The sequence below is a fragment of the Bombina bombina genome, chromosome 3 (genome assembly GCF_027579735.1).
Source record: "Bombina bombina isolate aBomBom1 chromosome 3, aBomBom1.pri, whole genome shotgun sequence".
Taxonomy (NCBI): domain Eukaryota; kingdom Metazoa; phylum Chordata; class Amphibia; order Anura; family Bombinatoridae; genus Bombina; species Bombina bombina.
Window position 1 is genome coordinate 69654602 of NC_069501.1, and position 27943 is coordinate 69682544.

General features: G+C 42.2%; 1 protein-coding gene across 1 annotated transcript in view; it reads right to left on the reverse strand.

Moving 5' to 3' along the window:
• POU2F1 (POU class 2 homeobox 1) overlaps positions 1 to 27943 on the reverse strand; it is a 215046-nt gene that overhangs the window by 186698 nt on the left and 405 nt on the right. Inside the window, exons 2-3 of the mRNA XM_053705861.1 lie at positions 18085 to 18211; positions 9050 to 9144 (exon numbers count right to left, since the gene is read on the reverse strand). Coding sequence (XP_053561836.1) covers positions 9050 to 9144; positions 18085 to 18211 — 222 coding nt within the window. The remainder of the gene's footprint in view (positions 1 to 9049; positions 9145 to 18084; positions 18212 to 27943) is intronic.

Genomic DNA, 27943 nt, shown 5'->3' on the forward strand with positions numbered 1-27943 from the left:
GTGCAGGCCCGTATAAGGTCTTACCTTTGAAAGGGATGGACAAAAGCTTAGATTTAGATGACACATCAGCTGACCAGGACTTAAGCCATAACGCTCTACACGCTAAAATGGCAAAACCTGAAATCTTTGCCGCTAACTTAGCAAGATGAAAAGCGGCGTCTGTAATAAAAATTAGCCAATTTAAAAGCCTTAATTCTGTCCAAAATATCATCTAGTGGGGTCTCCATCTGAAGAGCCTCTTCTAGAGCCTCAAACCAAAAGGCAGCTGCAGTGGTAACAGGAACAATGCATGCTATAGGTTGAAGAAGAAAACCTTGATGACCAAAAATTTTCTTTAGGAGACCCTCTAATTTTTTATCCATAGGATCAATGAAAGCACAACTGTCTTCAATAGGTATAGTTGTGAGCTTAGCCAGAGTAGAAATAGCTCCCTCCACCTTAGGGACCGTCTGCCATGAGTCCTTTATGGTGTCAGAAATAGGGAACATTTTCTTAAAAACAGGAGGGGGAGCGAACAGAATACCTGGTCTATCCCACTCCTTAGTAACAATGTCCGAAATCCTCTGCTATGGCCCTACCTGCTCTTAGGAACAATAATCTGGGGTTAAAGCTTCGAATAGGCCCTCAGAAGACTATCAGGAGCTCAGGAGAAGTTGCTTGCTGCTTGTCTGAATTACTAAGTGCGCAACTGAGGCGTGAAAATAGGCCCCGCCCACCTCACTCGATCTTGCTGGGGCCTACACAAATCTAGCAAACTATGTTTGAAAACCATGTGGGTTATAACAACCCTAAATAAGCCAAATGACCCCTCAAGCAAAGGTTCCCATAAACAACATTACTCCCAGAACACACAAACGTTTGGCACTTTCTAATAAACAAACTAAGTGCCCAAAAAACTTAGCCCTTCATGCAAGCTAGTAAAGCCTCTTACATGCTAGGATTACTGCTTCCCCTTCCCCTAATGGGGATACCGTCAGCCTTTCTGAGTTAACACAGTCTCTGCAGAAAAAATGACTGAACATACCTCATTGCTGCATAGCAAGAAACCGTTCCTCACACTGAAGTTTTCCTGTACTCCTCAGCTACCGTGGGAACAGCAGTGGACCTTATTTACAAATGCTAAGATCATAATCCTCCAGGCAGAAATCTTCATCTATGTCCTGCCTGAGAGTAAATAGTACAACACCGGTAACATTTAAAAATAAACTCTTGATTGTAGTTAAAATTAAACTAACAGCTTAACACCTCTTTCACTTTACCCTTCCTGCTTAGAGCCGGCAAAGAGAATGACTGGGGGGTGGAGTTAAGGGGGGAGCTATATAGGCAGCTCTGCTGTGGTGCTCTCTTTGCCACTTCCTGTTAGGAAGTAGAATATCCCACAAGGAAGAATCCGTGGACTCGGTACATCATGCAAAAGAAAATGAAACTTTCTTACCAGACTCTTTGCCGTGGAACAGTAACACGGTCCTTCAAGTTTGACAGATAGTAGCGTTGCTTCGGACATGGACTTGAGTGAAGAAAGCAGGCAGCGAAACTCGTCAACGCTGATTGCTTATGGAGCTGTTAATATGGGTGGGGATGGTTTCGCAGAAAGACTCTCCCTGAGAGGCTGACAGGACTACTTAAAACTCCAGTCCCATCACGAAGAGTACCCCTCCATAAGAGACTACTCCAAAATCTTCTAACACTTCTATGCCAACCTCCTGTGACGATAGGCAAAGAATGACTGGGGTTATGAGGAAGTGGGGGAGGTATTTGGGCTTTTGGCTGGGGTGTCTTTGCCTCCTCCTGGTGGCCAGGTTCAGTGTTTCCCACAAGTAAGGAATGCAGCTGTGGACTCTTCCCATATTAAGAATGAAAGCAGGGCACTATATCTGTGGTAATTGAGGCTTGGGACGCATAAGGAAAAAGTTGTGGCAATGCCTAAACAGCATCATCCTGAGACACATAAGGCTATAAAAAAAACATAATTTATGCTTACCTGATAAATTTATTTCTCTTGTAGTGTGTTCAGTCCACGGATCATCCATTACTTATGGAATATATTCTCTCCCTAACAGGAAATTGCAAGAGGATCACCCAAGCAGAGCTGCTACATAGCTCCTCCCCTCACATGTCATATTCAGTCATTCGACCAAAACAAGACGAGAAAGGAGGAACCATAGGGTGCAGTGGTGACTGAAGTTATAAATAAAATTTAGATCTGCCTTAAAAGACAGGGCGGGCTGTGGACTGAACACACTACAAGAGAAATAAATTTATCAGGTAAGCATAAATTATGTTTTCTCTTGTTAAGTGTGTTCAGTCCACGGATCATCCATTACTTATGGGATACCAATACCAAAGCCAAGTACACGGATGATGGGAGGGTCAAGGCAGGCACTTAAACTGAAGGAACCACTGCCTGTAGAACCTTTCTCCCAAAAACAGCCTCCGAAGAAGCAAAAGTGTCAAATTTGTAAAATTTCGAAAAAGTGAAGCGAAGACCAAGTCGCAGCCTTGCAAATCTGTTCAACAGAGGCCTCATTCTTAAAGGCCCAGGTGGAAGCCACAGCTCTAGTGGAATGAGCTGTAATTCTTTCAGGGGGCTGCTGTCCAGCAGTCTCATAGGCTAAACGTATTATGCTACGAAGCCAAAAGGAGAGAGAGGTTGCCGAAGCTTTTTGACCTCTCCTCTTGTCCAGAGTAAACGACAAACAGGGAAGAAGTTTGACGAAAATCTTTAGTTGCCTGCAAATAGAATTTCAGGGCACGGACTACGTCCAGATTATGCAAAAGTCGTTCCTTCTTTGAAGAAGGATTAGGACATAATGATGGAACAACAATCTCCTGATTGATATTCCTGTTAGAAACCCAGGTTTAGTACGCAAAACTACCTTGTCTGAATGGAAAATCAGATAAGGAGAATCACAATGTAAGGCGGATAACTCAGAGACTCTTCGAGCCGAGGAGATAGCCATCAAAAACAGAACTTTCCAAGATAAAAGTTTAATATCAATGGAATGAAGGGGTTCAAACGGTACTCCTTGAAGAACTTTAAGAACCAAGTTTAAGCTCCACGGAGGAGCAACAGTTTTAAACACAGGCTTAATCCTAGCCAAAGCCTGACAAAAAGCCTGGACATCTGGAACTTCTGCCAGACGCTTGTGCAAAAGAATAGACAGAGCAGAAATCTGTCCTTTTAAAGAACTAGTTGATAAGCCTTTTTCCAAACCCTCTTGGAGAAAAGACAATATCTTTGGAATCCTAACCTTACTCCATGAGTAACCCTTGGATTCGCACCAATACAGGTATTTACGCCATATCTTATGGTAGATTTTTCTGGTAACAGGCTTTCGTGCCTGTATCAAAGTATCAATAACTGACTCGGAGAAGCCGCGCTTTGATAGGATCAAGCGTTCAATCTCCACTTAGTCAGTCTCAGAGAAATTAGATTTGGATGATTGAAAGGACCCTGTTTTAGAAGGTCTTTCCTCAAAGGTAGAGTCCATGGAGGACAGGAAGACATGACCACTAGGTCTGCATACCAGGTCCTGCGTGGCCACGCAGGCACTATCAGAATCACCGATGCTCTCTCCTGTTTGATCTTGGCGATCAGTCGGGGGAGCATAGGAAACGGTGGAAACACATAAGCCATGTTGAAAAACCAAGGAGCTGCTAGAGCATCTATCAGCTTCGCTCCCGGGTCCCTGGACCTCGAACCGTAAAGAGGAAGTTTGGCATTCTGGCGAGACGCCATGAGATCCAGATCTGGTTTGCCCCAACGATGGACCAGTTGAGCAAATACCTCCGGATGGAGTTCCCACTCCCCCGGATGAAAAGTCTGACGACTTAGAAAGTCCGCCTCCCAGTTCTCCACTCCTGGGATGTGGATCGCTGACAAGTGGCAAGAGTGAGACTCTGCCCAGCGAATTATCTTTGAGACTTCCACCATCGCTAGGGAGCTCCTGGTTCCCCTTGATGGTTGATATAAGCCACAGTCGTGATGTTGTCCGACTGAAATCTGATGAACCTCAGTGTTGCTAGCTGAGGCCAAGCTAGAAGAGCGTTGAATATTGCCCTTAGCTCCAGAATATTTATTGGGAGGAGTTTCTCCTCCTGAGTCCAGGATCCCTGAGCCTTTAGGGAATTCCAGACTGCGCCCCAGCCTAGGAGGCTGGCATCTGTTGTTACAATCGTCCAGTCTGGCCTGCGAAAAGTCATGCCCCTGGACAGATGGACCCGAGATAACCACCAGAGAAGAGAATCTCTGGTCTCTTGATCCAGATTTAGTAGAGGGGACAAATCTGAGTAATCCCCATTCCACTGACTTAGCATGCACAATTGCAGCGGTCTGAGATGCAGGCGCGCAAATGGCACTATGTCCATTGCCGCTACCATTAAGCCGATTACTTCCATGCACTGAGCCACTGATGGGCGTGGAATGGAATGAAGGACCCGGCAAGCATGTTAGAGTTTTGATAACCTGGCCTCCGTCAGGTAAATTTTCATTTTTACAGAATCTATCAGAGTCCCTAGGAAGGAGACTCTTGTGAGTGGTGATAGAGAACTCTTTTCCACGTTCACCTTCCACCCATGCGTCCTTAGAAATGCCAGAACTATCTCTGTATGAGACTTGGCAATTTGCAAGCTTGTCGCCTGTATCAGGATGTTGTCTAGATACGGAGCCACCGCTATGCCTCGCGGTCTTAGAACCGCCAGAAGAGAGCCCAGCACCTTTGTAAAGATTCTCGGGGCCGTAGCCAACCCGAAGGGAAGAGCTACAAACTGGTAATGCCCGTCTAGGAAGGCAAATCTTAGGAACCGATGATGATCTTTGTGAATCGGTATGTGAAGGTAGGCATCCTTTAAATCCACCGTGGTCATGTACTGACCCTCTTGGATCATGGGTAGGATAGTCCGAATAGTTTCCATTTTGAATGATGGAACTCTTAGGAATTTGTTTAAAATCTTTAGGTCCAAAATTGGCCTGAAGGTACCCTCTTTCTTGGGAACCACGAACAGATTTGAATAAAATCCCTGTCCTTGTTCCGTCCGCGGAACTAGGTGGTCTTGTACGCAACATAGGAATGCCTCTTTCTTTATTTGGTTTTCTGATAACCTTGAAAGATGAAATCTCCCTAGAGGAGGAGAAGCCTTGAAGTCCAGAAGATATCCCTGAGATATGATCTCCAACGCCCAGGGATCCTGGACATCTCTTGCCCACGCCTGGGCGAAGAGAGAAAGTCTGCCCCCCACTAGATCCGTTTCCGGATAGGGGGCCATCCCTTCATGCTGTCTTAGGAGCAGTAGCAGGTTTTCTGGCCTGCTTGCCCTTGTTCCAGGACTGGTTAGTTTTCCAGGCCTATCTGTAACGAGCAACGGTTCCTTCCTGTTTTGGGGCGGAGGAAGTTGACGTTGCTCCTGCCTTGAAGTTTCGAAAGGCACGAAAATTAGACTGTTTGGCCTTTGATTTGGCCTTGTCCTGAGGAAGGGTATGACCCTTACCTCCCGTAATGTCAGCGATAATTTCTTTCAAGCCGGGCCAGAATAAGGTTTGCCCCTTGAAAGGAATATTAAGTAATTTAGATTTAGAAGTCACATCAGCTGACCAGGATTTAAGCCATAACGCTCTGCGCGCTTGAATGGCAAAACCGGAATTCTTAGCTGTTAGTTTAGTTAGATGTACAATGGCATCAGAAACAAATGCATTAGCTAGCTTAAGTGCTTTAAGCTTGTCCATAATTTCATCCAATGGGGCTGAGTGAATGGCCTCTTCTAGAGACTCAAACCAAAATGCCGCAGCAGCAGTGACAGGCGCAATGCATGCAAGGGGCTGTAAGATAAAACCTTGTTGAACAAACATTTTCTTAAGGTAACCCTCCAATTTTTTATCCATTGGATCCGAAAAAGCACAACTATCTTCCACCGGGATAGTGGTATGCTTAGCTAAAGTAGAAACTGCTCCCTCCACCTTAGGGACCATCTGCCATAAGTCCCGTGTAGTGGCGTCAATTGGAAAGATTTTTCTAAATATAGGAGGAGGGGAAAAGGGCACACCAGGTCTATCCCACTCCTTGCTAATAATTTCTGTAAGCCTTTTAGGTATAGGAAAAACGTCGGTACACACCGGTACTGCATAGTATCTATCCAGCCTACATAATTTCTCTGGAATCGCAACTGTGTTAGTCATTCAGAGCAGCTAAAACCTCCCCTAGCAGTACACGGAGGTTCTCAAGCTTAAATTTAAAATTAGAGATCTCTGAATCCGGTTTCCCTGGATCAGATCCGTCACCTACAGAATGAAGCTCTCCGTCCTCATGTTCTGCAAACTGTGACGCAGTATCGGACATGGCTCTCGAAACACCAGCGCGCTCTATTCTTACCCCAGAGCGGTCGCGCTTGCCTCTTAATTCTGGCAATTTAGATAATACTTCTGTCAGGGTATTATTCATAATATTAGCCATGTCTTGTAATGTGATTTGTATGGCCGTCCCTGATGCACTTGGCGCCACAATATCACGCGCCTCCTGAGCGGGAGGCGAAGGTACTGACATGTGAGGGGAGTTAGACGGCATAACTTCCCCCTCGTTGTCTGGTGATAATTCCTTTATAAATAAAGACTGACCTTTATTATTTAAAGTGAAATCAATACATTTGGTACACAAATTTCTGTGGGGCTCCACAGTGGCCTTTAAACATAGTGAACAAACAGATTCATCTGTGTTAGACATGTTTAAACAGACTAGCAATAAGACTAGCAGACTTGGAAAACACTGTAAATAATTTTACAAGTAATAAAGAAAAACGCTACTGTGCCTTTAAGAAGCACAGAAAACTGTCACAGTTGAAATAACAATGAACCAAATCAGTTATGGCAATTAAATTTTTACAGTAAATGTATTAAGTTAGCAGAGCATTGCACCCACTTGCAAATGGATGATTAACCCCTTAAAACCCAAACGGTTTTTATAAGCAAAAAACGTTTTTTAATACAGTCAAAAAACCACTGTCACAGGTCTGCTGTGACTGATTACCTCCCTCAAAATGACTTTTGAAGTCCCTTAAGCTGTCTGGAGACGATCAGTGTCAAGCAGAATGAAGCAGGAAGACAGAGCCTAAATTTTTACTGCGTCAAAAGAGCGCTAAAATAGGCCCCTCCTACTCAATATTACAATATTGGGAGTTTCAGTTAACTGTTTCTATGCAGAAATATTATCAGCCATGTGGAAAAATTTTATGCCCCAACAAGTTTTATCACCAATGTACCTCACAAACGATTAAACATGCCAGCAAAATCGTTTTAAACATCCCTTTCTTAAGGAGCATGTATCTCTATAGATAAGCCTGACAGTCATCCTACTGCATTAAAGGCTTATAACATCACTTCAGTATTAATAGCATTTTCTCAGTCAAATTCCATTCCTTAGAAAATTACTTTACTGTATATATTTAAAACAGCCTGCTAACAGTCGCTCTCACTGTATTAAAGGCTCTTACTTACATTACATCGGTATCAGCAGTATTTTCTTAGTCAATTCCATTCCTTAGAAAAATAATCTACTGCACATACCTTGTTTGCAGGGTTTCCCGCACGCCATTCCCTTCTGAAAGTTACCTCACTCCTCAGAATATGCGAGAACAGCCAGTGGATCTTAGTTACTGCCGCTAAGATCATAGAAAACGCAGGCAGATTCTTCTTCCAAATACTGCCTGAGAATAAACAACACACTCCGGTGTCATTTTAAAAGAACAAACTTTTGATTGAAGAATAAACTAAGTATAAAAAACACCATAGCCCTCTCACAACGTCCTATCTGTTAAGTTGCAAGAGAATGACTGAATATGACATGTGAGGGGAGGAGCTATGTAGCAGCTCTGCTTGGGTGATCCTCTTGCAATTTCCTGTTAGGGAGAGAATATATTCCATAAGTAATGGATGATCCGTGGACTGAACACACTTAAGAGAAACATAACTTAATTTTTACAGTCAAAGATTTAGGGCATAACATACACTTATTTCATAGGAGCAGGACTCAAGCTCGATTAACTCTATTGTATATTTAAGGATTAGTGTCTCTTTAAATATTTCTTATGAAAGTGATCCTCTAATACCCCTGTTCCAAAAGTTGTAGCTGGCTAACAACAGACAGAAAAGCTAATAAACAATGTCACCTCCTCCTTGCACCGAAGGCAAAGAGAATGACTGGGGTTTGTGGGAAGGGAAGTGATACTTAACAGTTTATCATTGGTGCTCTTTGCCTCCTTCTGCTGGCCAGGAGTGATAGTCCCAACAGTAATTGATGATGTCGTGGACTCACCATATCTTAGGAAAGAAATACATACCAAATACACTTAAACAACAAGTAAAAAAGGCGCTCCAATGGCGCCATATCTCTGATATTCAGATTCCCCTCTTAAGTGATTCCACAAACAAAGGATACTCACAAGTCTAATGCACTTATCACAAAGTGCATATCAGTCTGAGTGATTCTAGAGCTCCCCAGCTAGCTCACCTCTAGGTCTCTAGTAATCAGAAACTATATGGCCACTGCCTCCAGACCATAGCGTTTCCCACAGTGATATATTGTAGAAAAACACCATCCAGGATTTGTAATCACAATATAAAAACACTTCCAAGTCACTTGGAAATATATAAAAAAAAAATTGTTTTGACTTGTGAGGATCCTATGTTTGGGGAATTACTTAAAAAGGGAATCTGAATATCAGAGATATTGTGCCATTGGAGCACCTTTTTTCTTGTTGTTTCAATCTACTTAAAGAATATCATGGGAACAAAGCAAATTTGATAATAGTATAATGGAGACTTTTTTTTAAATGACCTGTCCAAATCAGAAAAAATAAATGTTTTGGGTTTCATATCCCTTTAAAGGACACGAGAACCACAGACGTTTAAAATTACAGGAATTTCTAAAATGCATGTAAAAAGAATGCTTGATGAGCAATATGCACAACGCCATGCCTCAAACCGAAACAATAGAACATTTGTTAGGAATGTGATGTAGCATTATTTCAATAGAGAAGAAAAAGAACACTTCAGAATGCTGACCTGTGAGGTGAGGGTGATGCTTGGCTGAGACTGCAGGAGGTTGGCTTGGCTTTGCTGAGGTAGTTGTGTTAAAAGATTCTGCGCCTGCAAAAGGCCTGGTAAAAAAAGAAATATTAGAATACTTATATCAAGCAACATTGTGATTAAATGTAAAAAACAAACACTGAACTAGGCAGATTGACTTTAAGAAAGAGAGAAAGAAAAAGAAAGTGCACACTTTGTAGAGCCATAACAGTTCTTGTGGGTAATTATCAACGCAGATTATGACAAAAGTGGCTGCTTGGCTAATGCAAATACATTGAATTGATAGCAACAGTGAATGTATAATATAGGCGACCACAGCTCGTTAATTGAGGCTTCGTGGTGAGAAGTATAAGCACAGACCTTAAAAATAACCAACTTTATAATTATCAGCCTTTATAAAAATACAGCAACTACGGGGGCGGAGCCTAAATGAGCTCCAAGATAGATGTGTGATCTTGGAGCTCTGCGCTGAATATATAAAGATCGGTTTTATAAGCATCTTAGGCGATCTGCAAATGACTGCAGTATGAAGTGACAGCCAACTACACATGAGGGTAGACTATATTGAAAGGGATCACGCTGCAGCGACTTGATTCCAGAGTCCTGAGAGCCGCTCATCAACGTAGGCCTATCCCATGTGGTCACCCGACTTAGTAACTAACTCACAAACTATTGGGAGACTGGGAGATAGTCTGACAGCTTGAGCTCCCGGACCTCAGAATTTATAGTAATTAGATGCAAAAGAGCAGACTCCGGTGCTCAGCTGCTGTCCTCGCATAGGTTATTGGAGACATGGGCCTCTATTTATCATAGGTCTTGCGGACCTGATCCGACAGTGCGGATCAGGTCCGCAAGACCTCGCTAAATGCGGAGAGCAATACGCTCTCCGCATTTAACATTGCTCCAGCAGCTCACAAGAGCTGCTAGTGCAATGCCGCCTCCTGCTGACTCGCGGCCAGTCGGCCGCCAGCAGGGGATGTCAATCAACCTGATCGTACTCGATAGGGTTGATTTCCGGCGATTCCTGTCCACCTGCTCAGAGCAGACTGACAGGGTTATGGAGCAGCAGTCTTTAGACCGCTGCTTCATAACTTGTGTTTCTGGTGAGTCTGAAGACTCGCCAGAAACACAGCTTGATAACTATAGGACATGGTGTAGTGACTTGTATATACAGTGAGATGTCGGCTACGCACTTGCAGTGTGTAGTCTATTAAGGCAATACTTTTGGACTTTTCTATGCACTCGCTATCACTTTTTTCAGAGGGAGATAACTAGAGCCAGTTTATGCAGAGTGTAGTATTAAAATACTATAAAAAGACATTTAATAACCGTTCACAGCGTACTCTCGTCAAGAGTGATCACATTCGTGATGTCAGCAATTGAAAGAGCTATAGAGGCTCTATTGACAAGTATGGAGACGCATTTTTGGGACCTCAAAAAGAAGATTTCAACTTTGCACAACCAAGTTTCTGCAGCTGTCAGACAGCATACTGAGAAAAATCTCCACTCACAACCAGGCTTGTGCCCAGGAGATTCCGACAGGGGTTCAGCATCCACTGATAACAGTGGTCCCAACAGTCCATGAGCCATACGATGGAGCTCTGGTGATCATAGAGAAGAGTGTCTTAGACTGGCAGGCATACCTAGTCATATAAAGATACGTAGCGATGTTGTGAAATCCCAGCCTACAGCTGAACCTTCCTCCGCTACTTCTATAGAGCTACAACATATGTCCTAGGGAAGAAATCATAAGCCGGGGTTCCACTCCGATCCTAAAATTACACCTGCCCTAGCTTTGAGCAACGCACCAATCTTAGCAAAGGAAGCACCCGGACTGTTGGTCACTTATGTGTCAAAAGATCTCCCCCGATTATGTATACTAATGCTGGAGCAGTATCACAGAGATCCTCCCAGACATCCACCTAAATCTGGTGTAGGCTAGACTTAGACTTGGTTTTGAGATCCATTTACATAAAGACTCGACACTGGATACTTGATATGTTATATGGTATATTGTGTTCTCACTATGTTTGCCTTCTATGATTCACAATGTTGTTTATACTGCACTATTGGGGTTATAGACACTCTGGATATTAATACCCACTTTTTATGCCATGTCACTAATTATTTCTAGGCATAGTTTAATATGGACCTAACAACAATTTTTATGTATTTTATATCTGTGTATGTGGGGTACATTAGCTAGTTTATGTATGTAAATGGCCTCTCTCCGATATGACTTCTCTGTTCAGGATAGCGTGTCTACAATTCTGACTATTCACACTTCTCATTAGTCATCACCACTATCCTAATAGGACATTGTAGGTTATATCCTCAGGTTGCTTCATCAATTCCCTTGCTGGCATTATATTACTGTATATAGCATATGGAACAACTGTCCGGCTGTCTGCGACCGGGACAGACTAGACAGTCTTAGCTACTATATTACACATCTCCATTTAGGACAGGAACTTTAATGGGCCTTTAAAACTTGCATATGATCTTCTTTCTTATGGAGCAATGATATCTAAAGTCATGAGAGGAGTCAGAAAACCCCGATATATGTGGTTTTGAGCCAGCTCAGACTTGTTACTTGCATCATTTGTTAATATAAATATATATATATATATATATATATATATATATATATATATATATATATATATATATATATAAAATCTTGAGAATAAAAGTCCAGAGCGAAGTAAAACTTGAAATCCTTTATTGTAATCCACTTATGGTAAAAAACATGGAAGCACCAAAAGCACTTAAAAAATAAACACACGTAAGCAACAGTCCGACATGTTTCGGCCTCTTGCCGTAATTGTCCTGTACGGTCCCATTCTGATACCACATAAGTATTTACAAGACACCGGTGACGATTGGCTATGTTCTGAGACAGGGGCCATAGGTTTCTCATTTAGAGTGTATATATAGTTCCCGCGAGAGAAAGGGGGGACAGCTTGTGAAAGTTTGAAAGTTATCTTGTTATTTAGCTTTGTACATTTTTTGTTGTTTACATTATCTATTTCAGTGCAATTAGTTGGATATATATCACTAGTGTATTATTTATTTAGAGGACACATAGACCATAGCCACTATTAATTTATACCCTCATATCTGTAAAATAGGTATCAGGGGTGTGTCCCCTAATGGTTTGAATGGCTCTAGGAGGTTAGTAGAGTGCAACTAGTTACTGTATGCTTTCCCGCAGGCATCCTACCTTCTATTTAGTTTTTATTAATAGGATGTCTCCCAACCCTCGCACATAAATACGGCAAGTTACCTCGAAACCCGGTACCATGTGTTGGTATATATACATATGGGTATATACTAGTCTCTCACTACAGATATTTGAGGCACAGCAGCCATAAATATAGTATTTGGCCCTGATATTATACTCATAGGCGTGAGATAAGGTAACAAAGGGATAACTTTCTAGACTCCAACATAAGCTGTCAAACTGTGTGGTTGGTTACTTAACCATTTTTTCTGGTAAATGCTCTTATGAGGCTGCAGATAAAATAATCTAAACTACGCATAAATTAATCTCTGATCTTTACATAGCACTTAGCTGCTTCCCTCTCAAATCTCATACACACTTGTAAGGATCAAGATGTAGCTTTTAGTTTAATGTGAGGGAATAGTTACTGCTGGTGCATTAGCTGTATAGAGGATGTTATAGTTACTGTCACTATTGTTACTACATACTTGAATAGGTCTTGAGTTTTCATCTAAATTTTGCAGTTCTGAAGTTACTGTGAACTATGTAACGCATACTACGCCCCCTCCCCCCCACCAATACAAATCTTAAGCGGCGTTTATCACTCTAATCCGAACCCAACACAAGTTTATATTTTAGCATTATAACTATATTGCCTTATTTTGGCATATATCTTGATTTTCACACTTAGGCAATGTCATTAAGGCTCCATTGGGTCCTTAGAGTGACTATCCTACTCCATCCCTTCTCCTTAATCACTTGGTCCACAAGTGGCCGGCTAAATAGTCACTCAATTACGCAACAAATATGAAAAAATAGAGGTTTCAATAACCCACTCTTTTCCAATCTTTGTCAGTCACTCTTATTTACCTTGTCTCATGGCTTATTATTTAACTGACTGGATTGTATTGTTGTCACATGGCATTCGTTTTGTTTTGTTTTTTTCTTTATGTATTCGCACAACCTCAATAAAAATACATGCATAAATTTTTTTAAAAAAAAAAAAGTATAAAGGAACTTACAGAAGCTTTATAGATGCTGCAAGATAGCATAATAAAGGAGAAACAAAACTTCTGAGAGAAACAAAAACCCTGATATGACGAGGGCCTACCATGTCCACATTTTTAAACTGTGTACAAAATGTTTCTTTGGAAGCTGAAGATCTTTTGGTACAAAATTGTGAATGTTTATAAAAACAAGAATTTTTCCTCATTCTTTTTTATATCAATGTATCAATTTTTTTACCCGGAGAACTTGAAAATAAGTGTTGTAACCATAGAACAAGTTTTACCAGCCTTGAAGCTACCAGGTTTTTGGTATTAAAGTGAATGTAAAGTTTCATCAAGTAGTGCCCGGTTTTTAAAAATACTATTAAAAATAGGGGCACTTTCATTGATGAAACTTTACATTGCACCATATTTGTAGAAATACCTCTGTTTTGAAAGCCGGATCGCTGCTTCCCCCGCATGTCGCAAGCCTCTTCCTACATCAGAAATGACAATTCCGGCCTTCCTCCAATCACGGGGTCCCCAGGGGGAAGCCGTGATTGGAGGATGACGGAATCATCATTGTTGACGTAGGAAGAAGCTTGCGACGGGCTGGAGAGCGGCTTTCATTTATTTCTACAAATATGGTGCAATGTAAAGTTTCATCAATGAAAACAAAATTTATGCTTACCTGATAAATTTCTTTCTTTTGCGATGTACCGAGTCCACGGATTCATCCTTACTTGTGGGATATTATCCTTCCTAACAGGAAGTGGCAAAGAGAGCACCACAGCAAAGCTGTCTATATAGCTCCCCCCTTAACTCCACCCCCCAGTCATTCGACTGAAGGCCAAGGAAGAAAAAGGAGAAACTATAAGGTGCAGAGGTGATCCAAGTTTTCAATAAAAAATACTATCCGTCTTGAATAGACATGGCGAGCCAGGGACTCGGTACATCGCAAAAGAAAGAAATTTATCAGGTAAGCATAAATTTTGTTTTCTTATGCAAGATGTACCGAGTCAACGGATTCATCCTTACTTGTGGGATACCAATACCAAAGCTTTAGGACACGGATGAAGGGAGGGACAAGACAGGAAACTAAACGGAAGGCACCACTGCTTGCAAAACCTCTCTCCCAAAAATAGCCTCAGAAGAAGCAAAAGTATCAAATTTGGAAAATTTGGAAAAGGTATGAAGCGAAGACCAAGTCGTAGCCTTACAAATCTATTCAACAGAAGCATCATTTTTAAAAGCCCATGTGGAAGCCACCGCTCTAGTAGAGTGAGCAGTAATTCTTTCAGGAGGCTGCTGTCCAGCAGTCTCATAAGCCAAATGGATGATGCTTTTCAGCCAAAAGGAAAGAGAGAGGTAGCCGTAGCCTTTTGACCCCTACGTTTTCCAGAATAGACAACAAAGATGATGATTGACGAAAATCTTTGGTTGCCTGCAAATAGAACTTCAAAGCACGAACCACGTCCAAGTTGTGCAATAAACGTTCCTTCTTAGAAGAAGGATTAGGACACAGAGAAGGAACAACAATCTCCTGATTGATATTCCTGTTAGTAACCACCTTAGGGAGGAACCCAGGTTTGGTATGCAAAACCACCTTATCAGCATGGAAAACAAGATAAGGCGAGTCACATTGTAATGCAGATAATTCAGAAACTTCGAGCTGAAGAGATAGCAACTAGAAACAGAACATTCCAAGATAGAATTTTAAATATCTATGGAATGCATGGGTTCAAACGGAACCCCCTGAAGAACTCTAAGAACTAAATTTAGACACCATGGCGGAGCAACAGGTTTAAACAGGCTAGATTCTAACTAAAGCCTGACAAAAAGCCAGAACGTCTGGGACATCTGCCAGACGCTTGTGCAACAAAATAGACAGAGCAGATATCTGTCCTTTTAAGGAACTAGCTGACAATCCTTTCTCCAATCCTTCTTGAAGAAAGGACAAAATCCTAGGAATCCTGATCTTACTCCACGAGTAGCCTTTGGATTCGCACCAAAAAAGATATTTACGCCATATCTTATGATAGATTTTCCTGGTGACAGGCTTTCGAGCCTGAATCAAGGTATCTATGACCGACTCAGAGAAACCCCGCTTTGATAAAATCAAACGTTCAATCTCCAAGCAGTCAGTTGCAGAGAAATTAGATTTGGATGCTTGAACGGACCTTGAATCAGAAGGTCCTGTCGCAGTGGCAGAGATGACATGTCCACCAGGTCTGCATACCAAGTCCTGCATGGCCACGCAGGCGCTATCAAAATCACTGAAGCTCTCTCCTGTTTGATTCTGGCAATCAGACGCGGAAGGTGAGGGAACGGTGGAAACACATAAGCCAGGTTGAACGACCAGGGTACTGCTAGAGCATCTATCAGTACTGCCTGAGGATCCCTGGACTTGGATCCGTAACAAGGAAGTTTGGTGTTCTGACAAGACGCCATCAGATCCAATTCTCGTGTGCCCCATAGCCGAACCAGTTGAGCAAACCCCTCCGGATGGAGTTCCCACTCCCCCGGATGAAAAGTCTGACGACTTAGAAAATCTGCCTCCCAGTTTTCTACCCCTGGGATATAGATCGCTGATAGATGGCAAGAGTGAGTGAGTCTCTGCCCATCGGATTATCCTGGAAACTTCCACCATTGCCAAGGAACTCCTTGTTCCCCCTGATGATTGCTATAAGTCACAGTCGTGATGTTGTCCGACTGAAATCGGATGAATCCGGCCGAAGCCAGCTGAGGCCACGTCTGAAGAGCATTGAATATCGCTCTTAATTCTAGAATATTTATCGGTAGGAGGCCGCCTCCTAAGTCCACAAACCCTGTGCTTTCAAGGAATTCCAGACTGCACCCCAGCCCAGTAGGCTGGCGTCCGTCATCACTATAACCCATGCTGGCCTGCGGAAACACATTCCCCGGGACAGGTAATCTTGTGACAGCCACCAAAGAAGAGAGTCTCTGGTCTCTTGATCCAGATTTATCTGAGGAGATAAATCTGCATAATCCCCATTCCACTGTTTGAGCATGCATAGTTGCAGTGATCTGAGATGCAAGCGAGCAAACGGAACTATGTCCATTGCCACTACCATAAGTCTGATTACCTCCATACACTGAGCCACTGACGGCCGAGGAATGGAATGAAGAGCTCGGCAGGTGGTTAAAATCTTTGATTTTCTGACCTCCGTCAGAAAATTTTTCATGTCCACCGAATCTATCAGAGTTCCCAGGAATGGAACTCTTGTGAGAGGAATAAGAACTCTTTTTCACGTTCATCTTCCACCCATGAGATCTTAGAAAGGCCAACACTTAGTCCGTGTGAGACTTGGCTAGTTGGAAAGTCGACGCTTGAATTAGGATGTCGTCTAGATAAGGCGCCACTGCTATGCCCCGCGGCCTTAGGACCGCCAGAAGGGACCCTAGCACCTTTGTGAAGATTCTTGGCGCCGTGGCCAACCCGAAGGGAAGAGCCACAAACTGGTAATGCCTGTCCAGAAAGGCAAACCTGAGGAACTGGTGATGATCTTTGTGGATAGGAATGTGTACATACGCATCCTTTAAATCCACGGTGGTCATATATTGACCCTCCAGGATCATTGGTAAAATAGTCCGAATGGTCTCCATCTTGAAGGATGGAACTCTTAGGAATTGGTTTAGGATCTTGAGATCTAGAATTGGTCTGAAGGTTCCCTCTTTTTTGGGAACCACAGATTGGAGTAGAAACCTTGTCCCTGTTCTGCTTTCGGAACTGGCCAGATCACTCCCATGGTAAAAAGGTCTTCTACACAGCGTAAGAACACCTCTCTTTTTGTCTGGTTTACAGACAATTGAGAAAGATGGAATCTCCCCCTTGGAGGAGAATCTTTGAAATCTAGAAGATATCCCTGGGTTACAATTTCTACGGCCCAGGAGTCCTGAACGTCTCTTGCCCAGGCCTGAGCAAAGAGAGAGAGTCTGCCCCCTACTAGATCCGGTCCCGGATCGGGGGCTACCCCTTCATGCTGTCTTAGTGGCAGCAGCAGGCTTTTTGGCCTGTTTACCCTTGTTCCAAGCCTGGTTAGGTGCCAAACGTTTTTTAAGCCATGTGGGTTATAAAAAACCCCAAACAAGCCAAGTGTACCCTCAAACAGTTGTCCCTTAAGAAAAATAAACAGTACTCCCAGAACACACAAACGTTTGCCTTATATATCATATACAAACTAAGTGCCCATAAGTATAGCCCTTTATGCAAGCTAGTAATGCCCCTTATAAAACTAGGATTACTGCTTACCCTTCCCCTAATGGGGATACTGTCAGCCTTTCTGAGTTATCACAGTCTCTGCAGAAAAAATGACTGAACATACCTCATTGCTGTATAGCAAGAAACCGTTCCTCACACTGACGTTTTCCTGTACTCCTCAGCTTCTGTGGGAACAGCAGTGGACCTTAGTTACAAATGCTAAGATCATCATCCTCTAGGCAGAAATCTTCATCCATCTCCTGCCTGAGAGTAAATAGTACACACCGGTACCATTTAAAAATAAATTCTTGCTTGAAGAAAAATAAAAACTAACAGTTTAACACATCTTTCACTTTACCCTTCCTGCTTAGAGCCGGCAAAGAGAATGACTGGGGGGTGGAGTTAAGGGGGAGCTATATAGACAGCTCTGCTGTGGGTGCTCTCTTTGCCACTTCCTGTTAGGAAGGATAATATCCCACAAGTAAGGATGAAACCGTGGACTCGGTACATCTTGCAAAAGAAAGAAGGAATTCATATTATATTATCACCACCCACTGAATGTTGTAAACTGGCTACCTACCTTGTTGCCCTTGCGGCGTCTGTGAGATGATAAATTGCGCTTGCGGCAAGTTAGTTGTTGGATGTACCAACACAAATTGCTGCAGATTAAGATTTTGCTGCTGAAATTGCTGTAACTGCTGCAGATCCTAAAAAGCAGAAAACAGATGAATCACAATTTGGCTAATTTTGTCATAACGCATCAGCAAAGTTTTTTTTAAGTTGTATGAATATACAAAAGAAATAAAACATTTTACTTATAGGTCACTGTATTCAAATTATCAAGTCTCAGAGCTGAACACAGCTCAGTAAAATGCCACATGCAGGATACCCACAAAAGCTACAAACTCTTAGTCCACATTAGGGCTGCAACCAACTATTTTCGTAATCTAATCGGCCGATTATTTTTTTAATTAGTCAAATAAAAATATTTTTTTTAAATTCCTATATTTAAAATAAAAGCCCATTTCTTTCTAATGACACGGTGAGTCCACGGATCATCATCAATTACTGTTGGGAATATCACTCCTGGCTAGCAGGAGGAGGCAAAGAGCACCACAGCAAAGCTGTTAAGTATCACTTACCTTCCCACAACCCCCAGTCATTCTCTTTTCCTTCAGTACAAGGAAGAGGTGAAGTTTTTGGTGTCTGAAGAAAAATGGAAATAGTCTACTCTGAGAGTTTCAGAGCTCTCGGCGCGACAGTGCGATTTCCCTGATCTTTCATTTTGATAAGGTCATTTTGCATACTAGGTTGGGTTTCTTGCCTAAAGTTGTTTCGTTCAAGAATATAATAAGGAAATAGTTGTTCCTTCTTTGTTTATAACCTAGATGATGTTCGTGTGCTGAAATTCTTTCTGCAGGCGACCAAGGAGTGTTGTCAGTCCTCTGTCTTATATGTTTGTTTTCTGGGAAACGCAAGGGTCAGAAAGCTTCGGTTACTTTGCTTTCCTTTGGCTGAAGAGTGTTATCCATTTGACCTATGAGACTGCTGGACAGCAAGCTCCTGAGGAAATCACAGCTCATTTCATAGGGCTGTCTTCTTCCTGGGCTTTCAAGAATGAAGCTTCTGTGGAACAGATTTGCAGGGTTGCACCTTGTCATCTTTGCATACTCTTTCTAAATTCTTTTAGTTTGATACTTTTTCCTCAGCTGAGGCTTCTTTTGGGAGAAAAGTTCTTCAAGCAGCGGTGCCTTCTGTTTAGGTTCCTGCCTTGTCCCTCCCTTATCTGTGTCTTCTATCTTGGGTATTGATTCCCAACAGTAATTTATGATGATGATCCATGGACTCACCGTGTCATTAGAAAGAAAACAAAATTTATGCTTACCTGATAAATTTTTTTCTTTCTTGACACGGTCCCGGCCCGTTTCTCAGACAGTTTTTCATATAAACCTCAGGCACCTCTGCACCTTGTGTTATTTCCTCTTTTCTTCGGTCGAATGACTGGGGGTTGTGAGAAGGGAAGTGATACTTAACAGTTTTACTGTGGTGCTCTTTGCCTCCTCCTGCTGGCCAGGAGTGATATTCCCAACAGTAATTGATGATGATCCGTGCACTCACCGTGTCAAGAAATAAATACATTTATCAGGTAAGCATACATTTTGTTTTTTGGTTCAGCACCTGAGTAGCGCTTGCCAATTGGTGGCTAAATGTAGCCACCGATCAGCAAGTGCTAACCAAGGTGCTTAACCAAAAATGGGGCCGACTCCTAAGCTTACAGTCCTGCTTTTTCAAATAAAGATTCCAAGAGAAAATGTTTTATAAAAAGGGGTAAATTAGAAAGTGTCTTAAGATTGTATGCTCTATCTGAAACATGAAATAAAAAGTGAGTTTCATATCCCTTTTGTGAAACTCAAGGATTTACTATTGGAACAAATTAGGGTTGCACCAATACCATTTTTTTAAGACCGAGTACAAGTACTGATACTTTTTTTCAAATACTCGATACCAATTACCGATACTTCTTTTTTAATATCATGACAGTTTTCCAAGCACAATGCAGACTAATGAATTAAGAAAGCTTCTTTATAATTATGAACTGTAACTCAAAAGACATTTTGAAATAATAAAATAGTTTTATTTGTTGTCACAAAGTTCACAGAACATGTTTATAAATAAATATTACAATCAAATATATTAATAACAACAAATAACAGCTGCAGCAGCTGTGGCTGGAAAGCTACAATTTAAAGGGGTGATTACTGGATGCTATTGGGTTGTATGGTGTCTATATAACATCAATCTGACATTTGTATTTAATACAAATATAATATAATTTAATTCTGGAAAAAATATTGGGAAAGGAGTGTCCCAGTAATCCCCTTTGAGAAAAATGGGGCATTTGAATTCTTCTGACTAGGACTGGTCTTCATATTTTTCCAGGGCTGCTTTTTATTCTCAGTCCTCAGAGTACAGTATGTTTTGAACATACTTGTTCAAGATGAGAACTAGCAGTATAACAGGCAATCTAGCTATTTGAATATTTTTTAAAAGTTAGTGGCAAGTTATTTTTAATGAACAGAAGCATCTCTGCATGTTCAGTTATAATTCTGTTTCTGCTATCAGTAAGGACATTTGACGCTAAGCTGAACAGTCTTTCACTTTTCACACTACTGCATGGGGCAGAAATCTATTTTTGGGTCATTTTAGCCAGAGCTGGAAATCTCAGTTTATTAACTGCCCAGTACTTCAGGGGTTTGCCTGAACGAGGTGTATAGTAGCGGCTTTTGGAGCACTGCTCTAACGTACAATAATATAATACAAATAACAGCAATTTGTATTGGCAGAACTGAAGTGAACAAGTTTTAGTTAAGTTTCCACTCCAGCTTAAATGAAATGGGAACATGCAGTTTAAAAAACACCACAAGATGATGTATGGGTAGGAAGTGGAGGTATCGGTTTCAGTATTGGTGCATTTGCATGAGTACAAGTACTCATGCAAATACTTGGTATCGGCACTGATACCGATACTAGTATTGGTATCGGTGCAACCCTAGAACAAATAAGGGGACTTTCAGTCATAAAGTATAAAATACTTCATACAGGTGGCCCTTGGTTTACAACGGTTCAATTTGCACCGTTTCAGAACAACAACCTTTTTTTCAGTCATGTGACTGCTATTGAAAAACATTGAGAAGCAGTGCATTGCTTAAAATAGCCAGTAGGTGGAGCTGTCCGCTTGTGTTGCAGCAAAGATATGCAAGCCAAGCAAGCTGAAATTAATCAGTTTAACCAGACCTGAGCTATCGCTATCAGCTTGCAAAGGAACAAGATCTTCCTGACTATAAATCAGTCCAGATTGGAATGCATAGAAAGAACTGTTTGCAGAAAAATGCAAGTAAAGTCTGTTTATTATTTTATTAGGTTTATAATGCTGTTTAGCAAATGTTTTTGTTCATTTAACTTAGTTTAATTATATATTCTGTGTTGTGTGATTATTTTATTAGGTTTATAATGCTGTTTAGAATTTAAAGTCTTCATTTCAAAGCTTTAAAAATAATGTATTAGGTGTTACTTATGACAATTTTGAGAGGGGCCTGGAACCTAACTCCCTCACTTCCCATTGACTTACATTATAAACTGGGTTTCAATTTACAACTGTTTCGATTTACAACCATTCCTTCTGTAACGTAACCCCGGCGTAAACTTGAGGGCTACCTGTACTTTAAGTTCCTTTAATTTGTCTAAAGCGTTCGGCGCACTGATCGCCTCAGGCAGCCAACAGCAGAATGCTATTTTGCAGAGAGGTGACGTTTCCACCTCTTAACCAATAGCTGTGCGGGCTATCCGGCTTGGCGCCAGCTGGCTGTTTGCTAAGGAGATGGAAACGTTACCTCTCCACAAAATAGCGTTCTGCCATGGGCTGCTTGAGGAGCTCAGTGCGGCGAACGCTTCAAACAAATAAAGGAACTTTCAGCACGAAGTATTTTATACTTCAAGACTGAAAGTCCCCTTTATTTGTTCCAATGGTAAAACAAAATTTATGCTTACCTGATAAATTCCTTTCTCCTGTAGTGTGGTCAGTCCACGGGTCATCATTACTTCTGGGATATTAACTCCTCCCCAACAGGAAGTGCAAGAGGATTCACCCAGCAGAGCTGCTATATAGCTCCTCCCCTCTACGTCACACACAGTCACTCGACAGAGAACCAACGAGAAAGGAGAAGCCAAAGGGTGCAGTGGTGACTGGAGTATAATTTAAAAAATTTTGACCTGTCATAAAAAACAGGGCGGGCCGTGGATTGACCACACTACAGGAGAAAGGAATTTATCAGGTAAGCATAAATTTTGTTTTCTCCTGTTAAGTGTGGTCAGTCCACGGGTCATCATTACTTCTGGGATACCAATACCAAAGCTAAAGTACACGGATGACGGGAGGGACAGGCAGGCTCTTTATACGGAAGGAACCACTGCCTGAAGAACCTTTCTCCCAAAAACAGGCTCCGAAGAAGCAAAAGTGTCAAATTTGTAAAATTTGGAAAAAGTATGAAGAGAAGACCAAGTTGCAGCCTTGCAAATCTGTTCAACAGAAGCCTCATTCTTAAAGGCCCAAGTGGAAGCCACAGCTCTAGTAGAATGAGCTGTAATTCTTTCAGGAGGCTGCTGTCCAGCAGTCTCATAGGCTAAACGTATTATGCTACAAAGCCAAAGAGAGAGAGAGGTAGCCGAAGCTTTTTGACCTCTCCTCTGACCAGAATAAACGACAAACCGGGAAGACGTTTGTCGAAAATCCTTAGTTGCCTGTAGATAAAATTTCAGGGCACGGACTACATCTAGATTGTGTAGAAGACGTTCCTTCTTCGAAGAAGGATTAGGACACAAAGATGGAACAACAATCTCTTGATTGATATTCCTGTTAGTGACCACCTTAGGTAAGAACCCAGGTTTAGTACGCAGAACTACCTTGTCTGAATGAAAAATCAGATAAGGAGAATCACAATGTAAGGCAGATAACTCAGAGACTCTTCGAGCCGAGGAAATAGCCATTAAAAACAGAACTTTCCAAGATAACAGCTTGATATCAATGGAATGAAGGGGTTCAAACGGAACACCCTGTAAAACATTAAGAACTAAGTTCAAACTCCATGGTGGAGCAACAGTTTTAAACACAGGCTTGATCCTAGCTAAAGCCTGACAAAAAGCTTGAACGTCCGGAACCTCTGACAGACGTTTGTGTAAAAGAATGGACAGAGCTGAAATCTGTCCCTTTAAGGAACTAGCGGATAAACCCTTTTCTAAACCTTCTTGTAGAAAAGACAATATCCTAGGAATCCTAACCTTACTCCATGAGTAACTCTTGGATTCGCACCAATATAAGTATTTACGCCATATTTTATGGTAAATCTTTCTGGTAACAGGCTTCCTAGCCTGTATTAAGGTATCAATTACTGACTCAGAAAAACCACGTTTTGATAAAATCAAGTGTTCAATTTCCAAGCAGTCAGCTTCAGAGAAATTAGATTTTGATGTTTGAAGGGACCCTGGATCAGAAGGTCCTGTCTCAGAGGCAGAGACCAAGGTGGACAGGATGACATGTCCACTAGATCTGCATACCAAGTCCTGCGTGGCCATGCAGGCGCTATTAGAATCACTGATGCTCTCTCCTGTTTGATTCTGGCAATCAATCGAGGAAGCATCGGGAAGGGTGGAAACACATAAGCCATCCCGAAGGTCCAAGGTGCTGTCAAAGCATCTATCAGAACCGCTCCTGGATCCCTGGATCTGGACCCGTAACGAGGAAGCTTGGCGTTCTGTCGAGACGCCATGAGATCTATCTCTGGTTTTCCCCAACTTCGAAGAATTTGGGCAAAAACCTCCGGGTGAAGTTCCCACTCCCCCGGATGAAAAGTCTGACGACTTAGGAAATCCGCCTCCAAGTTCTCCACTCCCGGGATGTGGATTGCTGACAGGTGGCAAGAGTGAGACTCTGCCCAGCGAATTATCTTTGATACTTCCATCATTGCTAGGGAGCTTCTTATCCCTCCCTGATGGTTGATGTAAGCTACAGTCGTGATGTTGTCCGACTGAAACCTGATGAACCCCCGAGTTGTTAACTGGGGCCAAGCCAGAAGGGCATTGAGAACTGCTCTCAATTCCAGAATGTTTATTGGCAGGAGACTCTCCTCCTGATTCCATTGTCCCTGAGCCTTCAGAGAATTCCAGACAGCGCCCCAACCTAGTAGGCTGGCGTCTGTTACAATTGTCCAGTCTGGCCTGCTGAATGGCATCCCCCTGGACAGATGTGGCCGAGAAAGCCACCATAGAAGAGAATTTCTGGTCTCTTGATCCAGATTCAGAGTAGGGGACAAGTCTGAGTAATCCCCATTCCACTGACTTAGCATGCACAATTGCAGTGGTCTGAGATGTAGGCGTGCAAAGGGTACTATGTCCATTGCCGCTACCATTAAGCCGATCACCTCCATGCATTGAGCTACTGACGGGTGTTGAATGGAATGAAGGACACGGCATGCATTTTGAAGCTTTGTTAACCTGTCTTCTGTCAGGTAAATCTTCATTTCTACAGAATCTATAAGAGTCCCAAAGAAGGGAACTCTTGTGAGTGGAAAGAGAGAACTCTTCTTTTCGTTCACCTTCCATCCATGCGACCTCAGAAATGCCAGTACTAACTCTGTATGAGACTTGGCAGTTTGAAAGCTTGAAGCTTGTATCAGAATGTCGTCTAGGTACGGAGCTACCGAAATTCCTCGCGGTCTTAGTACCGCCAGAAGAGCACCCAGAACCTTTGTGAAGATTCTTGGAGCCGTAGCCAATCCGAATGGAAGAGCTACAAACTGGTAATGCCTGTCTAGGAAGGCAAACCTTAGATACCGGTAATGATCTTTGTGAATCGGTATGTGAAGGTAAGCATCCTTTAAATCCACTGTGGTCATGTACTGACCCTTTTGGATCATGGGTAAGATTGTCCGAATAGTTTCCATTTTGAACGATGGAACTCTTAGGAATTTGTTTAGGATCTTTAAATCCAAGATTGGCCTGAAAGTTCCCTCTTTTTTGGGAACCACAAACAGATTTGAGTAAAACCCTTGTCCTTGTTCCGACCGCGGAACCGGATGGATCACTCCCATTAGTAAAAGATCTTGTACACAGCGTAGAAACGCCTCTTTCTTTATTTGGTTTGTTGACAACCTTGACAGATGAAATCTCCCTTTTGGGGGAGAGGATTTGAAGTCCAGAAGATATCCCTGAGATATGATCTTTAACGCCCAGGGATCCTGGACATCTCTTGCCCAAGCCTGGGCGAAGAGAGAAAGTCTGCCCCCCACTAGATCCGTTCCCGGATCGGGGGCCCTCAATTCATGCTGTCTTAGGGGCAGCAGCAGGTTTCCTGGCCTGCTTGCCCTTGTTCCAGGACTGGTTAGGTCTCCAGCCTTGTCTGTAGCGAGCAACAGCTCCTTCCTGTTTTGGTGCAGAGGAAGTTGATGCTGCTCCTGCTTTGAAATTACGAAAGGAACGAAAATTAGACTGTCTAGCCTTAGGTTTGGCTCTGTCTTGAGGCAGGGCATGGCCTTTACCTCCTGTAATGTCAGCGATAATTTCTTTCAACCCGGGCCCGAATAAGGTCTGCCCTTTGAAAGGTATGTTAAGTAATTTAGATTTAGAAGTAACGTCAGCTGAACAGGATTTTAGCCACAGTGCTCTGCGTGCCTGAATGGCGAATCCGGAATTTTTAGCCGTAAGTTTAGTTAAATGTACTACGGCATCCGAAATAAATGAATTAGCTAGCTTAAGTGTCTTAAGCTTGTTTGAAATCTCATCTATAGTTATTGAGTCAAGAGTCTCTTCCAGGGACTCGGACCAAAAAGCGGCCGCGGCCGTGACAGACGCAATACATGCAAGGGGTTGCAATATAAAACCTTGTTGAACAAACATTTTCTTAAGGTAACCCTCTAATTTTTTATCCATTGGATCTGAAAAGGCACAGCTATCCTCCACCGGGATAGTGGTACGCTTAGCCAGAGTAGAAACCGCTCCCTCCACCTTAGGGACCGTCTGCCATAAGTCCCGTGTGGTGGCGTCTATTGGAAACATTTTTCTAAACACAGGAGGGGGGGAAAAGGGTACACCGGGCCTATCCCACTCCTTAGTAATTATCTCTGTAAGCCTCTTAGGTATAGGAAATACGTCGGTACTCGCCGGTACCGCATAGTATCTATCCAGCCTACATAATTTCTCTGGGATTGCAACGGTGTTACAATCCCAGAGCTGCTAATACCTCCCCTAACAGTACACGGAGGTTTTCGAGTTTAAACTTAAAATTAGAAATGTCTGAATCCATTCTATTGGGATCAGAACCGTCACCTGCAGATTGAAGCTCTCCGTCCTCATGTTCAGCATACTGTGACGCAGTATCAGACATGGCCCTATTATCAACAGCGCACTCTGTTCTCACCCCAGAGTGATCACGCTTACCTCTTAATTCTGGTAATTTAGCCAAAACTTCAGTCATAACATTAGCCATATCCTGTAATGTGATTTGTAATGGCCGCCCTGATGTACTCGGCGCTACAATATCACGCACCTCCCGAGCGGGAGATGCAGGTACTGACACGTGAGGCGAGTTAGTCGGCATAACTCTCCCCTCGTTGTTTGGTGAAATATGTTCAATTTGTACAGATTGACTTTTATTTAAAGTAGCATCAATGCAATTAGTACATAAATTTCTATTGGGCTCCACTTTGGCTTTAGCACATATAGCACAGAGATATTCCTCTGAATCAGACATGTTTAACACACTAGCAACTTGGAAATACTTTTCAAAGTAATTTACAAATAGTATGAAAACGTACTGTGCCTTTAAGAAGCACAGAAAAAAGTTATGACAGTTGAGAAATAATAAACTGAGAAACTATAACATCAAATCTTTTCCGGTAAAAACACAATTTTAGCAAAGGATTGCCCCCATTAGTAATGGATAACTAACCCTGATAGCAGAAAAAAAGTACAGAAATAAACGTTTTTTATCACAGTCAGCTACAATCTCACAGCTCTGCTGTGAGTGATTACCTCCCTCAAAAGAAGTTTTGAAGACCCCTGAGCTCTGTAGAGACGAACCGGATCATGCAGGGAAGACAAGAGACTTCTGACTGAATTTTTTGATGCGTAGCGAAAGCGCCCAAATAGGTCCCTCCCCCTCACACACAACAGTGAGGGAGATCAGTAAACTGTCTTAAATTAAATAAAACGACTGCCAAGTGGAAAAAAACAGTGCCCAAAACATTTTTTCACCCAGTACCTCAGAAAATTAAACGATTTAACATGCCAGCAAAAACGTTTAACATCAAATAAATGAAATGTCATTAGAAAGCCAGTTGCTAGTCACTGCAAATTAGGCTAAAGTCTTATGCATACAGTATTATCCCAGTGAAGTGCCATTCCCCAGAATACTGAAGTGTAAAATATACATACATGACAGCCTGATACCAGTTGCTACTACTGCATTTAAGGCTGAGCTTACATTATATCGGTATGGCAGAATTTTCTCAGTCAATTCCATTGTCAGAAAATAATATGCTGCTACATACCTCTTTGCAGATTAACCTGCCCGCTGTCCCCTGATCTGAAGTTTACCTCACTCCTCAGATGGCCGAGAACAGCAATATGATCTTAACTATGCCGGCTAAAATCATACAAAAAAATCAGGTAGATTCTTCTTCAAATTCTACCAGAGAAGGAACAACACACTCCGGTGCTGTTATAAAATAAACTTTTGATTGAAGGTATAAAACTAAGTATAATCACCACAGTCCTCTCACACATCCTATCTATTAGTTGGGTGCAAGAGAATGACTGGGTGTGACGTAGAGGGGAGGAGCTATATAGCAGCTCTGCTGGGTGAATCCTCTTGCACTTCCTGTTGGGGA